Below are 25,503 nucleotides of genomic sequence, written 5' to 3'. Positions count from 1 at the left end.
ACTACATATAATGGGATTTTAACACCAAACCTGTTTCACCTTGTTGAAAGTTTTTTGCTACAACTACGTTCTAACTCGGGTATTAGAGGGAAAATCCAGAAAAATATTTCTGAGGAGTTCTCTCTAACTTTTAAGTGGAAACATGACCCTTAGAGATTTTCGTTCCTCAGTGTGACCAGATTGCCAGTTTGACCAGAGTAACCCATAGTTAAGAGTACTAAAAATGCAGCAAATTTGTTGAGTAAGAGAATTCTTCATCAAATTTCTGCAAAACTTCCTTCTGTTTTTGCGTAGGGGAGGGCCTGATAGTGCAAGCTAATGAAAATCTGTTTTGAGAGAAAGCTTCAGTGCCTTTTGCATGTGTGAGAGTGCAGACAGACTGAAATCACTAAAACTGCTGGTGATGTACAGTACCCTTGTAGAGGATGAGAAGGGGGTTGTTCCTTGGAGGAATCCAGCATGACTGCCATCAGTTCCCATGCTGCCAGCGTGCTTCAGCCATGTCCCTAATACACCCTGTGCTGGTGGGAAAGGGCGTTTTGCCTGTGCTGCCTCAAACGACCATACTGACCAAACTCCCTGATAATGCCAGAGGCAATGTGTGTGCTTATGATATTGACAGTCAGCTACGCCTTATGTCTACAGTTATGGTCTTATGTTGCTGGTTGTCTGCCATCAGAAGACCCTCAGACACTTAAAACATTTGATGGCTAGCAACTTCTGCACCACAGATGAAAAGCAAAAGATCTGCATGCATACCATCTCCTATCGATAATTCTGCTTTGACTACGATGATGACTATGAAAAATATGGTGCATATTTTTCAGAGAATATTTTCGATAATGCTTACTGATGTAAAGCATTCTCAGCCAGAACTCTTGCAAAGCATTATCAGAACAAAGATAAATGTGTGGAGAATCACTGCGTTTGGTTTCATTTATTGTAATAGCAGTGGTTAAAATGTAGATCATAGTACTGTTTTGGATCACAGTCTTAATTCCAAAAATTGCAATCATCATAGGTGGATTATATCTGTATCTTTTCAAATAGATGACAGAATATGTTTCTGGGTTGTTTTTCCCTAAAGAAAAATTGACAATAAGAGGCAGGAGTTTCAACCAACATTGCAACATTTAGTTGTCAAACTATGAATGGAAATTGCCATCATACAGGCTGTGTGTTTATTCTCATACTTCAAAAAACGGTGGTAAAAGTGTATCCAAGAAGAAAGGAATTTCTTAAAAAACCTTAATCAAATCATATCTTAGTAGATGAGCAGTGATTCAGTGTAACTAAAACAAATATTAACTGAAAAGAGCCCTGGAATAGGGAGGAGAAAGCACACTGTTGTTTGGTGATCGGGACTCACCAGAGCAGTACTGCAGATGATGGTCTGTCCAGAAATTCTTTTCTGGAATGCAATTCTACTGATCGGCAGGACTCGTCAGCATCCTGTCTAGTATCTGAGCTGCCTTTCCCAAGCTGCCTCTTCCCATCATGGTTTATTTTAAATACACAATGCTAGTATCCTACGGTTGTATGATAAAACTTGGTGTGATAGCAGTATAGAGTTTTTGGCTGTTAAGCGGTAACAGATTTTGGTCGCCCACCAAACATTAAAATGTTTCAGCATGTATCAGCAAACTCCACTGCCTAGTAGTCAACAGGATCGCTTTTTGAAAACAAGCAGGTATGACCCTTGTGACTAGTCACATATCTGTAGTGAGCTAGCGCAGAATCCATAGCCAGAAAAAGGCCACTACTAGTAAAATTGTTGAAATTATTTCAGTCAGTTTATACTGCCATTCACCTTTTCTCAACCCCATACTTTACTTTGTTAGGTTGGCCAGTCCCACTGTAGACAGCTTTCAAATGTAATCGGTTGCAAGCCAGTTTGTTATGCACCAAATTCTGCGTGGGCTTGCCAGGCTATTGGAGTGGCTCCCACTAGCACCATCCTGAAAAGGCATGGAAACATGTGTCTCCACAAATGCAGTAGCCTGCATTCTCAGGGTTTAAACTGGTCTGTTCACTGGGATGGTACTTACTGCAAAGTGTCTCAATGTAAGCTAGGGCTTGGCCAAAATTAGAATCTTAAGACTCTCTGACTTGTGTGCATTTGCAATAGTGTGTTACAAATTCATGGTAGGAGTTTGGGTCTAAACAATCTCTATAGTTATCCTGAGCATTTGTTCAGATTTTGTCAGATTCAGAGTTTTATTCCGCACATATAATTTATAGTCTGTTTTGTCACAACAGCACAAGGTGTTGAAAGTTATATACGTATATAATTTATATATATGTTATATATCTATATATGTGTGTATATCCATATAAAGTGTTTATCTGGTCTGGTTAGTGTTTTCATCCTGTATATTGCAGGTTATTTTACTACTGTTTAGAATAGTGAATATTTGGTGAAAAGCTGGTCGTCTTCCATATGCTGTGAAATAATTCAAGATGTATGTGTGAAACTTCTGCCGCTTCCAAATGTGACTCATGTCTGTCATCCTGTGGCTCTAAGGAGATTTGTTTTAAATAAGTATGCCCAGTTTGAAAGATACGTTATTGCTGAGTCATTTTCTTTAAAGTCAGTGTTACTTTGTAAGGATTAGGTTGCCCCTATTCTCCTCCCCTGTAAAGACCTTTCCTGCATATCTCACTGTTCTGAGATAAGATTTCCTTCTGTCGGCATTTCATGTCATGTGAGCATCATCAAGCTGGTAATTTCATGTTGGTGGATGTTGCGTGATAGCTGCAGAGCCAGTCGGTTCTGATGCTGATCAGAAAGGGTGCAAAACACTGTAAGCCATTCACAGTGATGGGAATCAGACACTCAGCAGAGTGGGGGCAAAGGTTGGCCTTTCTTGGGAAGGCATTAAGTACCTGCTGCTGCTTTGGGATATGTGGGGGAATAAGAAGATCTCCAGGAATCTGACGTAAGAAGGTTTCACCACAGCATTATTTTTTCCTTGCTGTCTGCTCTGAAATTCAAGAATTTCTTTTAAACATTGTGGTGCAGAAAGCTAAATGTAAGAGTTGACTCTATTTGCTTTTTTCCTTCTTATCCTCAGCTGCTTACTGCTAAGAATTCTGTTTTACAGAAACTCAACCTGTGAATTCATACTTAGGATAGTGCTATATTCTTTTGACTGTCTTCAAGAGGATCAGTCAGTACCAAATGCACTCAACGAATTCCAAGTATTTGTGTGCATTTGCAATAGTGTGTTACAAATTCAGTTCCAGGATGGATTTCACTGCATCATTATCTGCAGATTTTTGGAGCCAGATGTGTTCTGTACCTTACCATATGCTTATTAGTATATGGGACCTTCATTCTGATGATGAGCTGGATATTTCCAGAATGTTTTACAGTATTTCTGTTTTCCAAGATGGTCGATAGTTAAGTCTGGCCCACACAGGCACAACAGAGGAGCTCATGAGAACTTTTTGGCTGAGTTTCAGATGATGTTCATGAGGTGAAGGAGCAGGGGCTGCTGTGCTGGTAACGGAAAGAGAGACAGACTAATTCCAGGGCAGAGCAGCTTTCAAAATCAAGTGCTCATCATGTGAATATGTGTATAATTTAAGAGATAACCAAAAAGCTAGAACTTCAGCACAGCCTGTCTCTTCACTCTATGAGAAGTGAAGCAAATGAATATGGCCTTGAATACACTTTTAAATTTTTCAACACTGTGTTTTGCCAACTTTAGTACACTCTGTTGACTGTTCAGTCAGACCGTTTTTAAATTAAAAAGGAATACATGGTTGAATTATTTATTAAACAAAAGGTGCTTCCGTGCATGCAGACTACCTGGGTTTTGAATTTCTTTTACTGTTGGATTTTGAAGAAAGTGCATTGCTAATAAGTTAAGAGATGGAACAACCCTCCTTCTTCTAAAATAAGTCCTCCTCTGTCTCCGAGGCAGACAGTGAGCCAACTTGTCTGTCCAGTCACAGATGAATGCCTGATCTTCATGTGAATGTCTGTCCTTGACCTTAGTGTGACGTGGTTTCCTCAGTTTAGTAGGCTCTGTAGAGACAAAACGTTATTAATTTCTGGTAGAGAAATGTGCTTGCAAATAATTTAGTCCAGATTATCTCCTGATTTTGTAGATGCTCCTGATGGGTTAAAATACATATTTGCTGGTGGATTAATGTGGAGGAGCTGTAAGCAAGTGGAAGAAGGCATGCAAAAACTTCGTACCGTGTTACCAGCAGTCTGTAGGTCCCTCGAGGCTATCAGTTCATCTCTGGGGTGTGAGAAGTACTTTGTACAACTACCTTTGCTTTGCTTAGTCCCTATCACTGCCTCTGTGTTGGTGTTCCAGATTTGTGTATAGCCAGCGTTTCATGTATTTTTGGAGGAATGTGGCTTCTGAGTACCTGATCTTTTCTTGCCCCCTTCCCCAGAAGAAACCAATTGCTAGCTTCTGAATAGACTGTTGGGGCTTCAAACCCCTTTGGCCGATGGTCGCAGGGAGAGCCCTGTCAGGCTGGGAAACTCAGAGCAGCTTTCCATCAGTCCTGGAGCTGTGGTCTCCATAGCTTACTTAAAAATTAGTGGGCTGTTTTACCTGGTACGGAAAGAGGAATTAACTCACTGAATCTGAGGGAACGTGTGTGAGAGAGGTTGGTATTTCTTGTCACTGATGTGGGGCTTGATAACTGTCTAAGATTATATTGATATAGGAAGTGGGATGTGCTGCAAAAGGCCGACCATGGCAGCAAAGAGGCTTTAGAGGAAGGTTTTGATGAGACCTGCCAGGACTCTGAAGAGCCTCCAGTCGCACCAATTTGCGGGAGGGTGCTTGCGAGCCTGTAGCTTTCCCGTGGAAGGAAAGCAGTGAACAGTAGCGAGTGGCTGGGCACACCCTGGCTTTGATAGCTACAGATGGAGACCTAAAAGATTGCAGGGCCACAGTCCAACACCAGCACATGTAAAATAAGGCTCAGGATTTAGATAACTCTGTTCCAGCATACTGACGTGCATGGCCACAGTCCAACTCCAACACATGCAAAATTAGTTTCAGGATCATTCCAGCATACTGAAGCCTATGCCTAAACCAGTTATTGCCACAAGCTCAGCTAAATCAGAGAAGAGCATTCAAAACAGTATTTTTCTCTTTTTTTTTTTTTTGGTGGGTTTTTTTTTTGTTTGTTTCTACCAGGATAGTTCAGATGAAAAATTTTATATTTTCATAGTAGAAAAGGAAAACCGGATTATTAATATATCAGCTCCGTACACAGCATTTCATATTTTTATAGCACACAAATAGCATGTTACAGTATCAGTGTACTTCAAGGCTATTTTACAAAACATGGATACACGTTGACCTATTAATGTACTTTCTGAGATACGTCATTAGTATAAAACAGTTAATGAATCCATTCATATAATATCACGTTTAAAGACATTGTGGTCTCAGTATGCCCACAATACATTGTTAAACCTATAAGGGGCGGGGGGGCGGGCGAACAGTAAAGGGATCCCTTCTCAAGTTTGCAAGTAATTACTTTAATACGTATTTTTCTGTTATAGCAAAACTCATGTAATTAACATATTTTATTTATAGAAAAAGGGTGCTAGTAAAATAGATTCAGAGTTTTCATAAGTATTTCTTGAAGTACAGCTCATTTTTTTGTGAAATGGGGAAAGAAGTTGGAAATTGTATTGAAGTGGCAAGTACCAAAGAAGTTAAATGGGAAAAAAGTTATTTACAGAGGTATTTGTATTAGGTCAAAGCATTTATTTAGTGTGAAGGCAGCACTGGAAATTAAAAAGTAAGAAAATGCAGATACTGGAGAAGTCTATATTACCATAGTCCAAATGTTGTAACACACACCTTGACGTTACTCGCATTTTGGACACTGTCAGCACTCTGTAATCAGTAATCTGTAAATGGAATGAGTCTTTAATTCTTTCTCATTTTGTTGAGGGTGAAATTAGTAATTTAGCTACCTGCACAGTTTTTTTATGTGTCTGGGTCTGTTGTTGGTTTCTTTCTTACAGGCATCTATGGAAAGATGTTCCTGTGACATTTTAAATCATTTATATTATTAGAATGAATTTTTATAAAATCTGATGACCTCCTACCGGCACTTCTATGCTGATTTTGCTACCCTGTGATAAAATAATAATAATGAAAAGGCCTTTTCCTAATCAATAGTATGCAAAAATTTCTCCAATGGTACCTGATGCTCTGAGAGCTACTTATAATGTAGGCAAGCCTCTGTTAGTGACTTGAAAAAATGATCTGTTTGTTTTCTGGATTTGTTTAAGCCCAGGAACTCAGGATGAAACTTGGCTAGTGTAGTTATTAAATATTTCCATACAAGTGCTCAAAAGATTTTAAAATATATTAATCGATTTTGAAAACTATGTGGAGTTGGGTGTTAATTTATGCCTTTTAAAATCTCACAGACTGCATTGTCAGGCACATGGGGAGAACCTAGGGAAAACAGGTTCAATACCAGCCTCTTCCACCCACATTCACCATCTTTCCTATAGTTTACTGACAATGTCTTGGATCTTCTTCATAGTGTAGCGTGTACACTGTACCAAATGGTTCTGTTTGTGCCACGTGTATTTTAGCAACAAGATAGAGGTCACAATGAAGTACACCTTACCTGTTTGGTTTATGGGTATGTAGAGATGCTAACATGTGGAAGAAACAAGGTAAGTATGGAAGCAAGAAGGTGGCAATATATTCATTCACAGAAGTCCAGTTAATGGTTATTTTAGCTGATTAGCTAGCAACTTCATTTTCTCCCTCATGAAATTGCCTCCACAGATCCTTACTTCTGGAGCTTAATCAGCAGTAGCAATCCATCCCAGGAGTGGGAGATCAGGAGTACTTAATTAAAGAGGGACTGTAAGGCAACTCTCCCAAATTGGATATCTGATCTAGCCTTGGCATCAGGAGAGCAATGCTAGGTAAAAGTGTTTATCAAGCTCCATGTAGCCACTCTGCAAATCTCAGAGATGGGAATATAACGCAGACAGTCTGTAGAAGCTGCTATAACCTGAGTAGTATGGGCTTTGAGGCCATCTGGTACCTGAACACCTGCCTACAAATAGCACATACAAATCCAAAAGATGGTCCAGTTGGATAGCTTCTCTGCTTAGATTCCCCACTGGAATTTTCTCCAAAAGCAGTAAACAATCTGTATGAAGTGAGCAAAGACCTCGTCCTCTCTGGTCAGTAACCAAGTGTCTGTTTCAAATGTGGGTGTCAGGATCAAAGCTAACACAGGTGAGTCAAGGGTTTGGGTAAGAAAACTAGTGAGACAGGCGTACATGAGAATCACAGAATGCTGTTGGCGTAAACATATACTAAAAATCCAGAATATTCTAAGCTTGTTTTAAGAAAAGGAGAAAACCATGTATGAAAGTATGTTGTATGGAAGGTTTGGGAGTTAACATTGCTATCAGAAGTATAAATGAACACCAGAGTAAATTTTGAGGTTAGATGACAAAGAACATTGGCAAAATACCAATGAAAGATCCATGTGTATGTACTTAAGTCCAGCACTGCTGATGGAAAGAGTACCTGCTTTGCTTGCAAAGATACATATTCTGGACAGAGAAGTACAATAAGTTGTCATGGCAGCTCTGATGTGTGCTTCCGAAGAAAGCAAGAACAAGCAGAAGCTCATCACTGAAAGTAACTAGCATTACATTCAAGATAGCAAAGAGACCCATCGTTCTGACAAATGACAAAGTACATCTTCTCCCAAAGCATCCACTTTTCTTGTGGAAAGATTAGACAAGTCCAGTGGAGTTTCATAGACTTAATCTGGCAAACCCAGTGATTTGGGATCTGGAGTGCTTTGATCTATATACAGTCAAGTTAAGGAAGTGGGGTTTCAAAGCCATGGTTTTGGAGTAGCGGAACTGAAAAGCCGGTGAAGGGAGTTGGATGGTAGAAGTGTCTTGCATGTGAAGACCTTAGGAAAGAAGATAGCAGGATTTTGAAACAAACAAGCAAAAATGGTGTTAGAGGGAATGGTGTTGTTATCTATGTGGAAATTTGCTGCAAGCTCAGGTCTTGTTAGGTAGCTGGTGGTTCCAGGATCTAGTGGTGCTACCATAAAATGAAGGCTGTTTAACCAAAGACAAGCACTGTCAAGGGCCATGCTCTGTGTATTTCTAATGTTTGTTGAATTCATTGAAGGACTGTGCACAGGTCTGACCGTATAAATTGCAGCTTACACCTTTTAATTATACCATTTGTGCGTGTCTGTGTGTTTTTAGAGTGGCCTTAAAAGTCATGAGCACTGGAAGAGGATGAAGAAGTTTGATAGGCCTGCATGTGCATAAAAGATCTTCAGCATGCCTTCCAGTTTCATTTTGATTCCATTTTATCAAAACTAGTATTTCAGTAATATGCTACGGTCCTGATTCAGATGTAAGTGTGGAAGTTTCATTGAATTCAGTAGGCTGGAGAGATATACAGTAGTGAGATTAAAGTTTTAAGCTTACTTTCTTCTCATGCTGAGCTAAGACCGTGTGTGGTGGTTTGGAGGATAATGATGTTTAACTGTAGTCTTCTTGGTGCATGGACCACATTCAGTTGTTTTTGTACAACTGAACTCAGTATTGCTGATTAATAAAACAATAAATACCGAAAATGAACTATTTTGTGTTTTATTAACAATTTGCATTTCATATTGTATTTCACTTTAAATAAATATAAAATCATACCCTCAAATGGTAAGATGTAATTGCTGATCATGTATCTCTTTGTTCCAGACACTTTTATAAAAGTGTATGTATTATGTATGATGTGACCTTCAAATGTCATGAATGCGTTGTGCAATAAACTGTCAATATTTGTGGCTATAAGGTACTAGATGACTTTTACAATAATTGGAACAGCTTTATTAAAAGCTTGGATCACTCAGCTGGTTAAAGAGAAAGACACAGGGCAATGTTCATCTGGGAGTTTCCTTCTGCCAACTGTTAAATGAAAGATATTGTAAGGTGCTTAAGATGTCTTCTTTTGTTCTTTTTTTTTTCTTTTTTTTAAAGATACAGTTAAAAAGGTCTAATTCAAAAAATGTTCTCTCCAAAAAATCATTTTCCCCCCGATATGCTTAGTTTTCAGTTCAAACTGAGCTCTGTAAGTTAATGGCAAGTAACCAACCCTGTTTTTTTATGTACTACATCTGATTTTCTGTGTCTTTTGGTCACATGTTTCTTCAAACAAATCAGGCAGCTGAAATGATGTCCTCAGAAGCTGTGCTTGAAATTTGATTATCTTAAAAGGTTTTAAAGTTTTAGAACAATTTGAAAAGTAGGACTGCTAAGAGCTCCAACACAAAAACTCTGTAGGGAATTTGATTAAAATGAAAAAAAGAAGATAAACATTTTGTGATAAACACAAGCTTAATTTTGGTTAAGTGTCTATTGATGTCTCTTTGCATGCTGTATATACAGCCTCTTGCATGTTTCTCAGAATGTGTGCCATGGTGAAAAGCATTAAGATATAACCAACGTTTTCATACATGCAGTATTGTCGTGCAAAAGGGTTTTGCACCCATGAGGTGTGAAAAACACCGCTCTTCAAGTGTGTAATGTGCTCCAGGTATGGGCTTAAAGTGTGTGCGCTGCCCCCAGTTCTGCGACCTACCAGTTATTATGCTTAGAATATTTTGGCTCCCTTTCTCTTGTGCTTGAAATAACGCCTAGATAGCTCCCCTGTAGTCCAAGGTATCGGCTATGGCTGCCGTTTGCCCACTTCTAAATCTTACCTCATATAAATGGGTATGGGTATTTTACTCCAGTTTAATTTAGATTCTATTTTAAATTTAAATCTGGTAATGCACTGATTGGTAGCAGAGGCAGGACAGTTTGTGCCTTCTGTGTGCCTGGGTGGTTCAGAGGGCTAAGTGGGAAGTCTGACGTCAGAAATGGTATCTTTTTATTTACCAGTGGAACCTTTGGTATAATCTTTATTTCTAATAATACAAACAATGTGAATGCTGCTTTCTCACTAGTAGGCCTGCTTTCCAATTCTCTTCTAAAATAGCTCTCTGTTTAAACAAATTCTCTGCCAATCCATATTAACAGTTTAAGATTCCCATATATGGTCATTATAAAACCTAAATCCTTGATGAAACAATAGAGACAGCAAGTTGTTCCTGACCGAAGACATTCGTAACTCTTTCCGGAGGCCTAAAATATAACTGTAATATTTAGTAATATTAGACTCTTTCATTGTAAGCCATGAACTTCACCAGCAAAAAAATGTACTGACATCTGCTAATAGGATTCTAATTTCAAATTATGAGCGCTGGGCCAGATTCTGTTTTCATTTACATGGAAGCACAGTAATTGAAGCTACTTCAGGTAGCTAGAAGAAAATGGTTAGTTATATCCCTAATTATATTCCTATTTTCCACTATTTTCAGTATTATTAAAGCTTTCTCAAAGGAATAGGCAAGGAAGGTAAAGCATGTTTAACTTTGCCTATCTTGTACTGCTTCCCAGGAAACAACGTGGCTGAGTCCAGTCATACTTGCATAAAGGTAAAAGCAGTGACAGGATTAACACACTAAATATCTTCTAATTCCCTTCTTAACATTAGATTCAGGATATAATTTTTCCTGCTATAAAATGGGCTAATCTGAGTTGTTTATAGATCATCAAAAAAATAACCATAGTCACTACCACTTCTTGTTGCACCATGTTTCATTAACTTTTACAGGCAGTTCTAAAGGACTACAAATATTTTGAGTATTTCAGGATTCAAACTGGGATTATGTAGTTTTCAAAGAGATCTTTAACAATGTCTGAAAAGTATGCTTGTGTGATTATCTATTTTGTGAATTGATTACCTTTCCCATGTGATTGCCTGTTTTGGCTAGTTTGGCAATCCTTGTGTTGACAAATTCCAGCTGACCTCATTGATAATTTAGTCTGCATGGGGACTGCAATTTAGCTGCTTTGAATGTGAAAGTACCTCTTTGTGAATTCCTGCACTTTCACATACGTGGAAAAATAAATACTCTAGTAAATTTTATGGGACATGTATGTAGATGCTCCTTTGAAGATTTGGCTGCCGACATGACTGAAGTCAATGCTGCTACCTAACCAACTGAAACAGGTTTCTTTTTACAAAAGCAATTAATTCTTTTCTAGATGTGTGTATGCTCGTCCCAGACAGGTAGACCAGTCATACAGAGCACATATGGAAATTTCAAATAATTATTTTTCTTTTCCTCTTCATGTGACTGGCTAGATAGCTTCTGCTTTGGGTACACACATTCAATATCCACCTAAGTTTGTGTTCTCCTTTGTAGAAATATCCCCTGAATTGGGCATCATGCCTCTGTAACGTCTATCTGTGCGCTGAGGGCACTGCCAGCCATGGCAATGGCTCACTTCTGCGTAGATAATTTCTGACACCTAGTAAGGTATCTGCTGTAAAAAAGGATTCACTGGTGTGTTTCTGGCTTTCTTTTAACCTGCCACTGTAAAAGTGCTCCTGGCTCAAAACTGTTTATTGGGATTATCTGGCTCTGTGGAAATTTCTTTTCCAGGTGCTGAGGGGACGTGAGAGCAGTCTGCAGCACGGCATGGGTCATCTCCATGCTAGGAGGGGAGTGGTGGCTTTTTATCTCTCCTCTCCTGAGAAGCAGCCATCTATCTGAATGAAGTAGGGCTAGTCCTTCAAATACTGATCCTATGGATTGCTTAATTTTAATTTCAGTCTGTGTGGCAAATAGATTTGCTCACATTTTGCTCACATTAGCTCTTTGGTTATGCAGCTAATTGCCATCTTCTGATATGGATCTTAAAGTGAACTTTCTTTCCTTGCATTTGTCCCATGAGGACATGCGCACAGTCACTTACCAAGAGTAGCTGAGGCACGGTACACAAGAGGTGTGTCTGTCATACCACCCCAGAAGCTGCTTCATGGCTGAGTTCCTCTGTGTCCAGCGCCGCGGAGCAGTGTCTGCCCGCCCAGCAGGTACAGCATACGTAGCTGCTGGAGGTCTCACAGCTGTTGCCTTCTACTTACACTGACACAAAGACCGGTTTCATGTGTAGAACTGAATGTTGTGTTATGCACTTCTGTCCATGACGTTTACTGTGAACAGATGCTTTCAAATTGAAAGGAAAGCTCAGCGAAAGTAAGTTCAGAGACAAGGCTCAGACGACTTACATCTGGCATGTACATCTATACAATATTTTATGCTCTGCTCTATTATTTCCTGCACTCAAATCAGGAAAGGTAGGGATGGGCAGGAAGACATTCAGGACATAGACCTACCTATAATGGAAGTAGATAGTGAAAAAAGCAGTCTAATCTCACATGCATCGAGTGCACATCATGTAGACCACATAACTCAGTGAACCGCAATGGCTCTAAGATAAGTAACTGTTCTCTTTCCTTCCTGATCTTTTATCCTTGGAACCGAGCAGCCCCAAAACCATAGCTCAAATCCCAAGTAAATCATACATTAAATGAATTTGCTGGGGCTAATCCTAGTTCTGCAGGTCTGTAAAATTTTACTACAGTTTTGCACAATTTAACAGTACTGAGAGTATCTACTTAGAAGGGGGGGTCAGTAACAGGAGGAAGGGGACATCAGAGGTGTGAAATACACGGTTATTGGTAGAGCTGAAGATTTTTCATTCCCCACATACACTGTTGTTGGCGTAGTCCGTTTTCACCAGTTTGCTGCTTAGCTTTTTCCTTGCTGGTCTCTTCTCCTTGCTCTGTGTTACTTTTCCCGCGTTGCCTTTCCATAGATTGCTTTGAAAGACTCAGTATAAAAAACCCCTTGGTAGCAGAGTCAGCGAGACTTACATGCGTTTTAAAGTTAAGCACATTTTTAAACTTAAGTGCCTTGACAAATAGGTACAATTTGCCAAAATGGGGCCCTAGTAAGAAGTTGGGGTAGTGTTTGATGGGGAGAGTCGGCAGCCTTGAACATATCTTTTCATTGTTGGAAATAAAAGAACTTGGATGTAAAGCTGCTCATTCAGGTAGCGATGGCCTCCAGCGCTTCGGTGGGCTTTGTAGGCAGAGGAATTCAAAAGAAAACCCCTTAGCCCAGCTTTAAAGTCTTAGGAATGCTTTCACTGTGGGAAGAAAAATTCTTCAAGGTAAGGCCTCTGTTGGAGCAAAGCCTTTGGAGCTATCTACTGTATGTCTACTTAAATCTAAAAGAAAACTCTTCAGACCACCCACATCTTTCTTTGCTTCATTGTTGTTTTCGGTTTGCTTTTTCAGAGGGATTAGTGCTAGAGTAAACTCCATCGTCTCGCTGCCTTGCAAAAAATTCAATTTTGTGTAAAGTGAAAATTAGACTCTTAAATCTGCAAAGCGAGCTGTTTATCTTACAAATTTATTCTTTTTTTATTGGGCCACACATATTCTAGATAGAAAGATAAAAGGCAAATGGATAACAGGCCATCATTTAGAGTGACATATAGCAAAACATAACTAGTAGACTTATTCGGTAAATTCCTCCTGAGTGGCTTATTAGCTTTATCTATATATTTATCTATAATGCTCATATAGTATTTATTGAAAAGCAAAATAAAATCCTGCAGTTTATCATCATGCATTCTGTGTTTTGCACTTCAGAAAAAATCTTTTTGCACTTAGGAATTAATTTCTTTCTAAAGCAGCTTAAGACTTGGTTATATACAACTTTTAAGGAGAAAAAAAAGGAGAACTCTTTAGGGAGATTGGGATTATAGACTAGCACCTATATATGTTTTCCTGGACTTCTAAAGACAAAATAAATTCCTACAGTATGTTACTTTACATACTTGTGAATAATTCACAATGACAGTTACTAGCTTTCTAACTTAAATATTGTACTTTAACTCTGCAGTCTAAGTACAATCAGAAAATGTTAAACAAGAAGGTGATGTGAAAACTGTCAGATTTTGCCTTTTGAAAACTAGCAGTAGCTTGATTACATACATGATTAAGATAAGTATCTTTAATTTTATTTTTTTTTACTCAGTCTCTCATCCCTTTCTTTCAGATTTAAGCAGAACAGTTTAGAGGGACCATTTTATAATAAATAATGAAATGCCTGTTAGAGTTGCCTTTTCCAGAAGTGTGGTATTTGGGTCTCTGCTACTGTGTGGATAGTTTTCATTAGCCAAATGTTTAAGTCTTTCTTATGTCCCATCACTTCCATTTAAAAGGCAATACTGTGTAGACTGCACTATGTTTCCTGACAGCTTTTAGTTACATACCAAATGGGTAAAGACAGAACATTTTTAGTCAGTAGTTTATGGTTGAAATAATCAAGACTCTGCATGCAGATTTTAACTCTGTGCTCCCCGCCTCAGAATAACCCAGATAGCTCAGCTCTTGTGTGGGGGTGTGGTGATGTGTCCGTGTGTATTTCACCTCTGTGGTGTGCCAGCAGTGTAAACCTGGTTCAGAATTTCAACATTCACCATGATACTTTTTGGTGAAATCATGAATCGATACATATATGTGATATTACATGACCTTGTAAGTACAGGATGACAGATGAGTCTTGTGTGGTTTGAATAATGACATTTTAAAAATGCCCTATATTTTTGCAATTTTTATGTCAGTCTTTTGTAAGTTATTTTGTTCATAGCCTGCTTGGGTAATAGCAGCTTATTCAAGATGGCTGAGAATGACTGCTTCTTTATATTAGGAGAGAGAAGAGGTGTCCTGGAGTTTTACCCATTGTACTACGATGCAAAGAATTGATGTAGCTGTGAACACTGAAGGAGAAAACTCAGGAGCTGCAGATGAGAGGGAGAAGGAATTCCCCCTCATCTGACCAATTTTTTTCATTGCCCTTCCCATGATATTAGGTCACTCACTAGGTCGTGTGTTGTAAGTCAGCTGCTGAAATGTTGCAGAAGGAAGTTGATGAGCTTTGTGTGTAGACATCGGCACTGCTGTTGGACCCCCCTGTCACTGCAATTCTGTTATTTTAATATACTGATGCAAACTTTTTCTCTCTAAAAGCATACAGATTCTCACACTACTTATAAATTAAACAGTTTCAACAAAACAACAATCTAAAACTTTTTGAGGAAAAATTAATAGGAACTAAGCAAAAGAAGAAATCAAACCAGCTGCTGACACAGCTGTTTCTTTTCTTGTATAATTCAGTTCAATATAAAGGTACCATATGCTGCTTAAAATGATGATAGGAAAGATGAAATAATTTAAGACAATAACAAGAAAATACATGAATTGTCAGCATTCTGTCAGATTTAAAGAATGAAATAGACAGGTGTAGTATTGACATGTTTAACTTTGTGTTGTGTTAGCAGTTTTAGTGAGAACAACTTCTGACATGTGCTGAAGTGATGTGAGAACATTTCTTTGTTGCAGACATTGGAGAAGATGCTGGGAGATCTGTAGGAGTCCAGCAGCCAGCTTTACTGAGAGACAGGAGCCTTGGTTCTGCCATGAAAGACTGCCCATATTGTGGAAAAACTTTCAGAACATCACATCACTTAAAGGTCCACTTGAGAATACATACAGGTGAGAGGAACAAGTGAGTGGAGCACTGTCGACACATGCCGTGTGTGTGGGGTTAACATAATATGTGGCTGGGAGCCTTAATTCCCAGTGTAGATTTGGACTCATTAGTTGGAGGAAGTCTTTTGAGAAAGATATATGACAGTCTTAAATAAAAGCACAAGGAATGTGTTGTTGGATAAAGACCACTTTAATAGAATCATCTTTTCCCAGTTGAGGTTATTTCTGTCTCCTTCCCTGCTTCATCACTGTTTCCTTCAATTACCCTTGTCCTTCAATAGGCATAAGCCTATTGGTTTCAGACTTAGTTATACTAACTGCTTCAAAGGCTTTCCTTAGCATCTGCTTAGGGATTCTGGATGTTTTTCTCAGAGTTACTATTTTTGTTCCATTTAGCATGCTCATTTTTAACCTCTCACTGTTCATATGGGTACATCAGCTTCATGGATCTGCTTCCCCCCCCCCCACTAGAACTCACCCAACTTAGTACTTGTAAGCAGTAAAATGTACCATGTTTTGCACCATAGTAAACTTTCCCATGTTTTATTTTAGTAACAATCACAGCATTTCTACCCTGCAGAGACTTACTGCTGGGCTGGATTCTCACTTTATTTTGGCATGTCACTCACCGGGTGGACGGCTCTCAATATTAGTATACTATAACCACTCCAATTAAATTGTAATACCTTGTTTGCTTAAAAGTACATATCTGCATGGTAAGGTTCATGTACAGACACAGCAGATGTTTAAGAAGACTTTGTCCATAATTAAAATCTGACATACAGTGTTGATATCCTCAGGTCCTGTTGACATCATGGGAAATTCAGAATGTGGCAGATACACATACAGTTTTCTTCCAAGTCTTAGGTATCATACTAGGCTTTGGGAGAGTATGCAACACTAGAGATTTAGGGTACTTCTCTTTGGAAACAGACACAGAGGGCACCGCAATTGTGGAGTCATTTTCTTTTTAGACCATTTTTCATTAATTTCAGAATTTTACTGCTACTTTTCAAATCAGTAAGTAAAATAAATTGCATGAAGAAGTATTTTCCAGTGGTACCTCCCACTTGAAAAACTTCACTTTTAATTTGTATTTTACTGAAGTACCAGATAATCAGAATTCCCCCCCGCCCCTTCCCCAAATCAGCAGTAATGTTTTTCCTGTGTGCTTGCACAGATTTAATACTGAATGTTGGGCCTGCAAATGTGAGGCCTGATTTTGAAAAATTGAAAATGAAGGCTAAAAATTATTTAAAGAAAAAAAAATTCATTGTTGAGATGGGAAAGTTTGTTCATTGTATTTTTATTCTTCCTTCTTTCGATTGTGGAGTAGGAGTATACCACACTGGTTTGATCTGAATTTTAAAATTTGGCACCCTAATGTAATTTTCTCTGATTGGATTGCAGGCCATTTAGGACAGGAATAGTCTTTTTATTGTGTTGGACTTTGGGAGGGAAAAATAATAAAGGAAGAAACATGGTGGAAGCCCTATTTGTGTGCTCTCTCATGTAGTAAAAGTAAAAAATAGCAGTTATATTATTGGAAAATAATCTTGTAACTATGAGGTTTAAACAGTTTGACATTTTTACTATTGGAGGTGCAAAGAAAAATTCTTTAAAATAACCTGAGGGTACCCATCTCCCTTTTGCTCTATTACGTTGTGGTCATTTTGTTCTTGTTTTAAAGGTGGCAGTGATTACAGATTTGGTATTTGTGGCTTAGAACTAATGGAAAGTAAATTAATTGCAATGGAAATATTCCATAAAACTTGCATATTAGAATTGACTAAACAAAATTAAAACAAGAAAAAAAAGATATGTATAAAATAACAATGTAAAATAACAGAATGTAAAAAACACATTTGCAATATATTAAAAAATCATTATAATTTTAAAATAGATAAAAGATCAATTTCCATTAGGTTAATAGGTTAAGAACAAAACATTTGTAAATAATGACAAGAGTATGTTTAAATGGAACAATGATTTACATATTGGAAATAATCCTAATAAATATTATAAAAATGTAAATTGGCAAATTACTAGAGTTATTAAATAAAAATTAAGTTGCTTTGCAGTAAATGGAAATGATGTAATAGATACCAGTTATTAAACAAATATTGGTTAGCTCATACTTACCAAGGACAGTTTCCTGCCTTTTATGTCACACTCTGTCTTTATTATATGCCTGGATCATATAACTGACTGATAAAAAACACTTTACTGTGTTTCTCCACTACATTAACTCAATTACGGTTCTTGTTCTCACAGCACCTGTTTGTTAGAGATGAGCTCAAGCAGTTCAGCAGAAGTCAGGTTCCTTCGAACATCTGTGTGTTTGGAGGCACACGAGTAGGTTGGTTGGGTACGCATGCCAAGACAAGACCCAAAGCATGATCCAGCCAGGAGGTGCTTCTGTGGCAATTGGCCCAAAAAAGCTAGAAAAGCCGTTTAATCCTCCACAAGAGGAGGAAGCTGTGCTCTGTGTTAGAAGAATTAGCTAGTGGCTTGGGTTGCTTCTTATTTCTGTTGGATATTTCATGGTTGCAACCTTCTCCACACTGAGTCTCAGTTTCTGTGTGTTTTCCTATCACATAATAAGCTTCTGAAGGGAAAAAAAAAGTACATCAAGGTTTTATTTAGCACGCTCAGTTGTGTCCCAACACCCAATTGTAGAGGATTTTTCTTCTTATCTAATTCAACGATATTCAGCCAGGAAGAGCTTTAAGGGGACGATAGTAAGATATGATTTCTGATTGTTCCCGTATGATAAGAAGAAAAGGGCATAATTATGTGAAATCAGTTTCTCCTCTTTCTTGCTCTAAAAACAGTTGAAGGACGAGACAGACCCTGAGAGAAAAGAGGGAGGGCTCTCAGGGCAAAATGCTTCAGAGCCTCGAGGCTTAGAGAGGACAGACAGAACTCTTGTAGCTCTCCTAGGTGACTTCGTTATGTGGACCAACGAGCAAAGATGGGCTGTATGGTCCTGCTTCTTCAGAACCACCTACTTCAACTCGCACAGAACTACAGAACTCACACTGACTTGCTGTGTGGAGAGATGCAGAAACAAGGACAAAGCGTGTATATGCACCAGTAAAGTGGGGTAGACATGTGGGTGCTTTGGCCACTTTGCGATTCAGCTTCCTGGTTATAAATTAGTACATAATACAGCTGAGAAAGTTATAACACAGAAGGCTTAAAGATGCTCAGACATTGTGAAAAATAAAACCATCCAAGTGTCCGTGACTCACAATGTGCCATATGCACATGCTTCCAGAGTGTCCATTTTTCCCCTCTGGGGGCAGCAAGTTAAGGTTCCTTCCTTCGGGGAGCTGAGCATCTTCTTTATGGTCCTGAGCCCTCTGAATTCCCACTGAAATCAAATAAATGGGTGTGGTTTTTACTATACATGCCTAGATCTTTGGACTGCACAGGGACAGTTAGTTGTAAAAAATTAAAATTTCTTGTGTTCTACCTTTGACAAGTGACCCATTTTGTAAGGGCCAGTTTCAGATTAGCTCTATCACCTCTTTGCACGTTGTACTAGCACGTAGAAGCTACTGCAGATGTAGACCAGTTTGTGTTTGTGTGGTCATGAAGTGCTCAGGTATATTCCCAGTATGATTGGCACAGTTAAATCCCTTGAGTAATGAGCAAAGATTAATGTGCATGAGCAAAGTAGAGCCCTGAAGAAGGTTTGGGTTGTGCTAAACAAGAAACCTGAGAAAGAGAAGGATAGGAATAAAAAACTTGGCAGGGCTGTGTCTGTTGGCCGAGAGCGTTACGATATGTATGACACACACCTTACATGCATTAGATGTATTATATACATTTACAGTGTCCCTGCATCTTCCCTTGGAAATGCGACTACCCAATTTTAAAACTTGCTTAGGCGAACTGATGAAATACAGTAAAAATGGTGCTGTTTTAAATGAATCCAATTCACATTTTCTTCCTAAAAAAAGACTGCCTGTTGCCATTCTCTGAAGGCGCTTGTAGTGGGATGAGCAATATGAATAATTAAGGAAAATGGGTATGTGTGCTTCAAGAGGAGACAATTTTGGTATTGAACATCCTTTATTCTTACATTTCGAAGATGAACTAAAAGGACTTTCCATTTCTCTAGATTTCTCCAGATTTCCCATCCTTAACATTGTACAGCATGCCTTTTCTCTTGTCTTAATGACATCCCAAACTTTTGTTGAAAATAATTGATTGAATTTAAATTTCTTTAAAAGTTTAAGAGGTAATGTTACAGTATAAATTTCCTACCAAACACTAAGTAGGGAAATATCCATTAGTGAAATTAACTACAGTTTCTAGGTAGCTAACAATGTGCAGTATACAGTAGGGCATGGCTAATGAACACTGCAGTGGGTGATATTTCATTATACAAATTAATGCTCACATTTTAATGGGAAAGTCACATAATGAATCTCAGCTTCAGTGACAGCAATTAGAGACACAGATTGTCCCCTTCTGGACAAGGCACTGTTTAGCAATAAGCAGCTGTGTAAAAAGTCTTCAGGTTTACAACATATATATATGCTTTGGGGGAATTAGTGTACAGTTTATATTAATGTACTGAATCTTCCCTGCAAAGTAACAACCATATTTCTCTCTCTGCGTTTTAACTAAGTAAAGACATGTAAAAAGACTAAATAAATATTGCAGATGAGATATAAATAAAGGAAAATATTCAATTATAAAACTTTATAAAAATTAAAATATTTTATTGTAATGCCTAGTACACAATTGAAAAATCTTTAATAAACTAAGTCGCAGGCATCAAAAGTCTGTCTTTCTACAGGGCAGGGGTAGTGTCATCTTATATAGTAGAGAAAAATTACTGGTAAAGGGAAGTAGTAAAGAGAAGAAGTTAGTATTTCTGACAAACAGATTAATTGTGTGGTGAAACATGTGCAGGATCCAAAAATAATCCTACAGAACCTTTGATACTCCATTTGGTTTAAAAAGTGTGAAGTGAATGATTAGAATGATAAAAGAAATTACCGTGTAAGAATAGGCATAATAATGAACTAATTAAACCATACAGCAATTCATTTCTAAAATATCTACTGCACAATGGATAAAATAGGTTATCAATAACTGTTTCAATGGTAAAATAAAAAATGCTGGAAAATGTTTTCAATATTTTCATTAAGCAGTATTCTCTGGCATTATAAGATGTTTGATTTCATTTGCTTTGCATGAAAGAAAACTATAGCTTGTTTAGAAATGTATAGGATCAAATTGCAACTCATATTGTCCCTGAGTGACTTTCAAACCCCCAGTACTGGCTGCCAGAGCGTTAGATGTTGGGGTTCTTGTACTGATGCACAGCCCTCGCTGTACTGAGAAGCAGCACTGCAAGGAGCAGCAGGGCATATGCCACAAACACATTCCTTAAAAAATCTTATTTAGAAAGGAGGCGGGGGCATTCAGTGGGGAAGGGGAGTGTAAGGTGCAGTACAGATTTTTAAGTAGCTGCATCTTAAGTATGAAAAATGAATAAAGAAGCCCACAGCACTAAATATAAATAGATACTTAAGAACTACGTAGATTTGCTAAGGGATGCTAAAAGTAATAGTAAAAATACGTATGTGGCTATTAGGGTTATAGAGAACAGGGGAAAATTCTGTAGATCTGGCAGGTTTAACGATTGGTAGCTTGCTAATACTGGACAAGAATGGATAAGAAATTATCAGTCACAGTATAGAGACTAAATACTCGTCTGTTCTCAGGAAGAAGCTAGCTGGGTTTTGTAAGTATTTTCCAACGATATAGTTCTGCCATTAAGTAATGAGGCTGTTATACTGTAGCCCACTACATTTTAAGATTTTTTAGAATGAATGAGACTGGATAACATAGATAAAGTCTTAAAAACCCTGGCTGAAGAGCTCTCCAAATCATTAAAGTTCATATAAAAAAACAGATCTTGGAACACAGAGTAAGTTGCAGAGCACTCATAGTAGTAAAAAAGCTCTGGCTAGTCTAGGATTTCAAAAAAGAAAGGATACAAAGACCTTGAAATTATAAATGGACTACCCTGACAAAAGTTTTGTGTAAAATTAAGGGCGGAATTTGTTAACAAATTAAGAATTGGTAGTACAGTTAATCCAATTTTATTTTATGAACATAAGTTTTATCAAGTTTCTGACTTTCTCTCAAAGCTTGTGAAAGTACCTTGTTCTATGCGACAGTCTCCCCCAACAAGAAAAACAATGTACAGAGATGAAGTAGCACAAAAACTGGCAGCTCCACAGCAGTGCTTCCAGCTCCACCTATGTGGTATTTCAGCATTATTTGAAGGAGTATATGAAATCACTGTTGATAAAACTTATCAATGGCCAAAAATGGTAAGATGCTGAAAATCAGGGGGACACTGATTAGTCAGTTAAGCAGACTCTTTTTGACAATATTTTTTTATTTTTATTTTTTTTAAATTTAAAATTTATTTAAAATTTAAATTTAAATTTTAAATAAGCAAAATATAAAGGAACAAATACTGGAGGCATTGATGAACTGGCGCTAGGATTATGGTAGAGAAGCAACAGAATATGAGCTCTTAGTTGATTGCTATAGCTGTGGATGTAAACATAGTCTTCGAGTGTATAAGATTGATATCAAGTTGAAATTTCATCAAAGCTTTAGTGGGTACCCATAATTTAAAAGGACATTGAAAAATTGGGAAGGGTATTCTACTCAAGAGTGAGAGGAGGTGAAGAGGTGACTCGTTTGCCATCTGCAAGTACCCTCCTTAGGGATTAGATATTTTTATTGAAAAAAACAAACCAGTTTCATCTAGCAGGGAAAATGTACCAGTGCTCAGTAGTAGGAAGCAGACTGGACAAATTCAAGTCAGAAATGAGACTCATATTCTGAGTAGAGAAAATACTTAAGTCAAACAGTTTACCTAGGGACATGGTAGGTTATTGCTGTTGTTGAAACAGAATATGTTTAAACAAACAAGTAAGTTTTGTTTCAAATTGTAGTTGTGATTTGACACAGGAATTATTTCTGTGAGAGTCTTTGGCCTGTGCCATACAGCAGATCAGAATAGATGATCATAATTGTCCCTTCTGGCCTTAAAATTTGTAGATCCATTTATAAGCTAGCTGTGGTCTCCTTGCCCAGCCCATAGATACAATACCTATGACTAGTATGGTCAGATTGTGTTTGGAGCAGGATTGGTGATAGCTTGCATAGATTATACATCTATATTGTTTAAACGACCTACAAACAGACCTGTTTCTGCTGGGCAACATGTCTGTTTCCAGTTATCTACCAAGCTTTTGTGTAGATTTTACAAGAAGCACTGGATTTTTATTATTTTACTCTGTCCTGATACAAAATCGTTCTTGTGAGATGTTTTGTGTCTTGTAAACCAGAGCAGCAGATAGATCAGAACAGTGATTATGTTGCCCACATAAGTTATTCTCTATAAGATTTTTTTTTTTCTTTTTCACTTATGCACACTGGAATATTCCCTCTTTCTACTCCGTTGTGAAAAGGTTTGCAGGGATGCAAACAGGACCAGAGAATCAGCAAGATCAGGATGGTCATTGCCTTTGCGAACAATGAAAAATGACTCTTGGGTATGAAATGCAGAAAATTATTTTGAAAAAGTCATGTTTCCTCACTCCTACATGGCAACGTTAATTTATGTGAACTGATATTAAGTGTTAAATAACTCATCCAGACACTGCTTTTGGCAATGTTATCAGGGTAGTCATTACACTAGGATGAATTCTCTGAAACCTTTCCTCAAAGTATGAGATACAAACAGGTTGTCTTCTAACAAGAATCATAGCCTGCTTCTCTTGTCCCCTGTAGTATTCTTTGGACATATACTATTGCAGTTGCTGGTAGAGTCCTGGAAATTAGGGATCCTTTGGGTTTTCCATTGAAACTGGCTTGGGTTTTGGTTAGTTTGGGCTTTTTCCCACAGTGGCTTATAACTGTTTTTTCATTTGTACAGGGACTTACACAGGGAGTAGCTGGTTGTTAATTTGAATGGATGAAATAGCATCTAAATATCTGCTGCATAATTACTGGATTTAGGAAACACCGACATACTAAATTTAAAAGATTCAAAGATTATTTACTCCATCCTGCTCCCTTCTCCCAGCGCCTGCCCTTGAAATAGCAGCAGTTAAGGTTGCTTTGAAGTAAACTAATCACTGCCAATATTTGGATCTAAAAGAGAAGAGAGAGGTTTGGAATAGTTCCCTTTGAACAATGTTATTTGGCCAGACCTGTGCTGGATAGGTGGCACAGTGTGTTGCTACATGTTGAGTCCAATTTCAGACCCTCAGCTTTAGATCTCATTTCTAGCCATGCAAGAGGTGGGAGCACCACAGAGGCAGCGTACCAAGGCTAGGAGAGATTTGAACTTTTTATCACACTGTCTCAGTCAGTGTCTTCTTTCAGTCCAATGCTTATGGCGTTGATGGTGAGCTGTGTCCAGATCTCCTCTGCTGAAAGGAAGCTCGCTCAGTGGAGAGGCCTTCAAGCGGAAAATGTAATGACTTCAAGGCTTAGCAATTCAGAATAAGGGTATGTTGTTGTGCCCAGTGCTTTAGACTGAAGGTACTTTAGAAGAACAAAATATTAGTAGTATTTCCACTAGTTAGCATATTTAAACTTACTTATATCCATTTCTACATGTACTTACTGATTTGAACAGCTCCTGTGCGCTTGTAGCAACATCAGTGCAGCCTATATTGCAAACTTCTTCTGCAGAGGTAGTGATCCAGTGGCTGACAGAGCGCCTGTGATGCTGGGGCACACTTCTTAATGGTGTCACTTTATGTGCAATGCAAAAACACACTGAACTATCATTAGAATAAAAGGAAGTGCTCAATATAATTGTGTTAAAGATTTCCGTAAAGGCATAGGGGATGCTGAGGAAGAGTGTTTCAATTAAGAAGAGTGAAAACTCAAAAGTGAGAGCATTTAACCTTATAAAGCCTGGCACTTGTTGTTCACCAGTCTGATTACTTTTTAGGCAACGCTTGAAATATCTAAGTTTTATTAGAGGTCACTAGTGACTGTTGACAGTAGCTGTGGGAGAAACAACAGAATAACAGAAAACGGCTCAAAAATATTGAAGTATGTCTGTGCTGTACAAACAGCATTAATATTTGTACACATTCTGACTGGCAGCACAGCTGTTGGAGTTCGTGCACTCCCAAACAGCCCTGCACAACTGCAAACAAATAGACAGCCAGCGTCTCCTGTCCCCTCGTCCCTACCCTGACACACTTGCGATGGGGGGGGGGTGCATGTCCAGGCTCCCACCTGGGGCCCGGGAAGCCCAGACAGGCACGATCCATCTCAGTTTAGTGGTTTGTGCACGTCAGTAGGAACAGTTTGCTTTTGCACAACTTCCACTGAAACGCAGCCCCTACTTCTCATCGGTGGAGCGCCGGAACTTAATTAGGCAATTGTGAAAGACTCAGAAGTCACACTGAAATGTTTAAATCTTATTTCTCCTGTTAAGCTGTGTGGACCCAGGCCTAATGCATGAACCCTGCCAATTACTACCTCTTCCTCTGCTGAACACCTCTGGTTTGAGGTGCTGCACTTTTCTCCTCTAAAAAGGTCGATTAATGTGGTTGATGTAAAGCTCTCGTGTCTCACCGTTTAGCTTTAGGATTACATTATGGATTTAGAATTTCCACTGCTTGCAATTTCCTTCAGCCCCATCTGAATTGCAGCACGTATCCAGCTCGTGTGCATGGTCAGTAAGCCAGCTCGTGCAGTGCTGTGTGGGCATTTGAGTGCTCTGGTGTTGCATCTCATTAGTAAATTCCTGCCATCAGTAAGAGTAGCAGCTTCCCAAGTATTTACCAGCCTTTCAACTGAGCCTGTAGCTTAAATAACAAAAGTTTGAAAGCTTTTCAATTTTGTTTTAAGCAGATTTCGAGGTTATTTGTAAATGGATAACTTTCCAGCTGGTTTGGTAAACTACATAATATTACATAGC

The 25,503-nt window shown here is 38.4% G+C and overlaps 1 protein-coding gene across 5 annotated transcripts in view; it reads left to right on the top strand.

Annotated features, from left to right (window-relative positions):
• Window positions 1-25,503, top strand: part of ZNF536 (zinc finger protein 536) — a 353,074-nt gene that overhangs the window by 200,210 nt on the left and 127,361 nt on the right. For all 5 annotated transcript variants that reach the window (XM_037409390.1, XM_037409389.1, XM_037409387.1 and 2 more), the window contains one exon: window positions 15,360-15,512. In XM_037409390.1, the coding sequence (XP_037265287.1) occupies window positions 15,360-15,512 (153 nt within the window). The remainder of the gene's footprint in view (window positions 1-15,359; window positions 15,513-25,503) is intronic.

The sequence above is a fragment of the Falco rusticolus genome, chromosome 15 (assembly GCF_015220075.1).
Source record: "Falco rusticolus isolate bFalRus1 chromosome 15, bFalRus1.pri, whole genome shotgun sequence".
Taxonomy (NCBI): domain Eukaryota; kingdom Metazoa; phylum Chordata; class Aves; order Falconiformes; family Falconidae; genus Falco; species Falco rusticolus.
The sequence above is the reverse complement of the archived record's forward strand: the minus strand, read 5'-3'. Positions and strand labels throughout refer to the sequence as shown.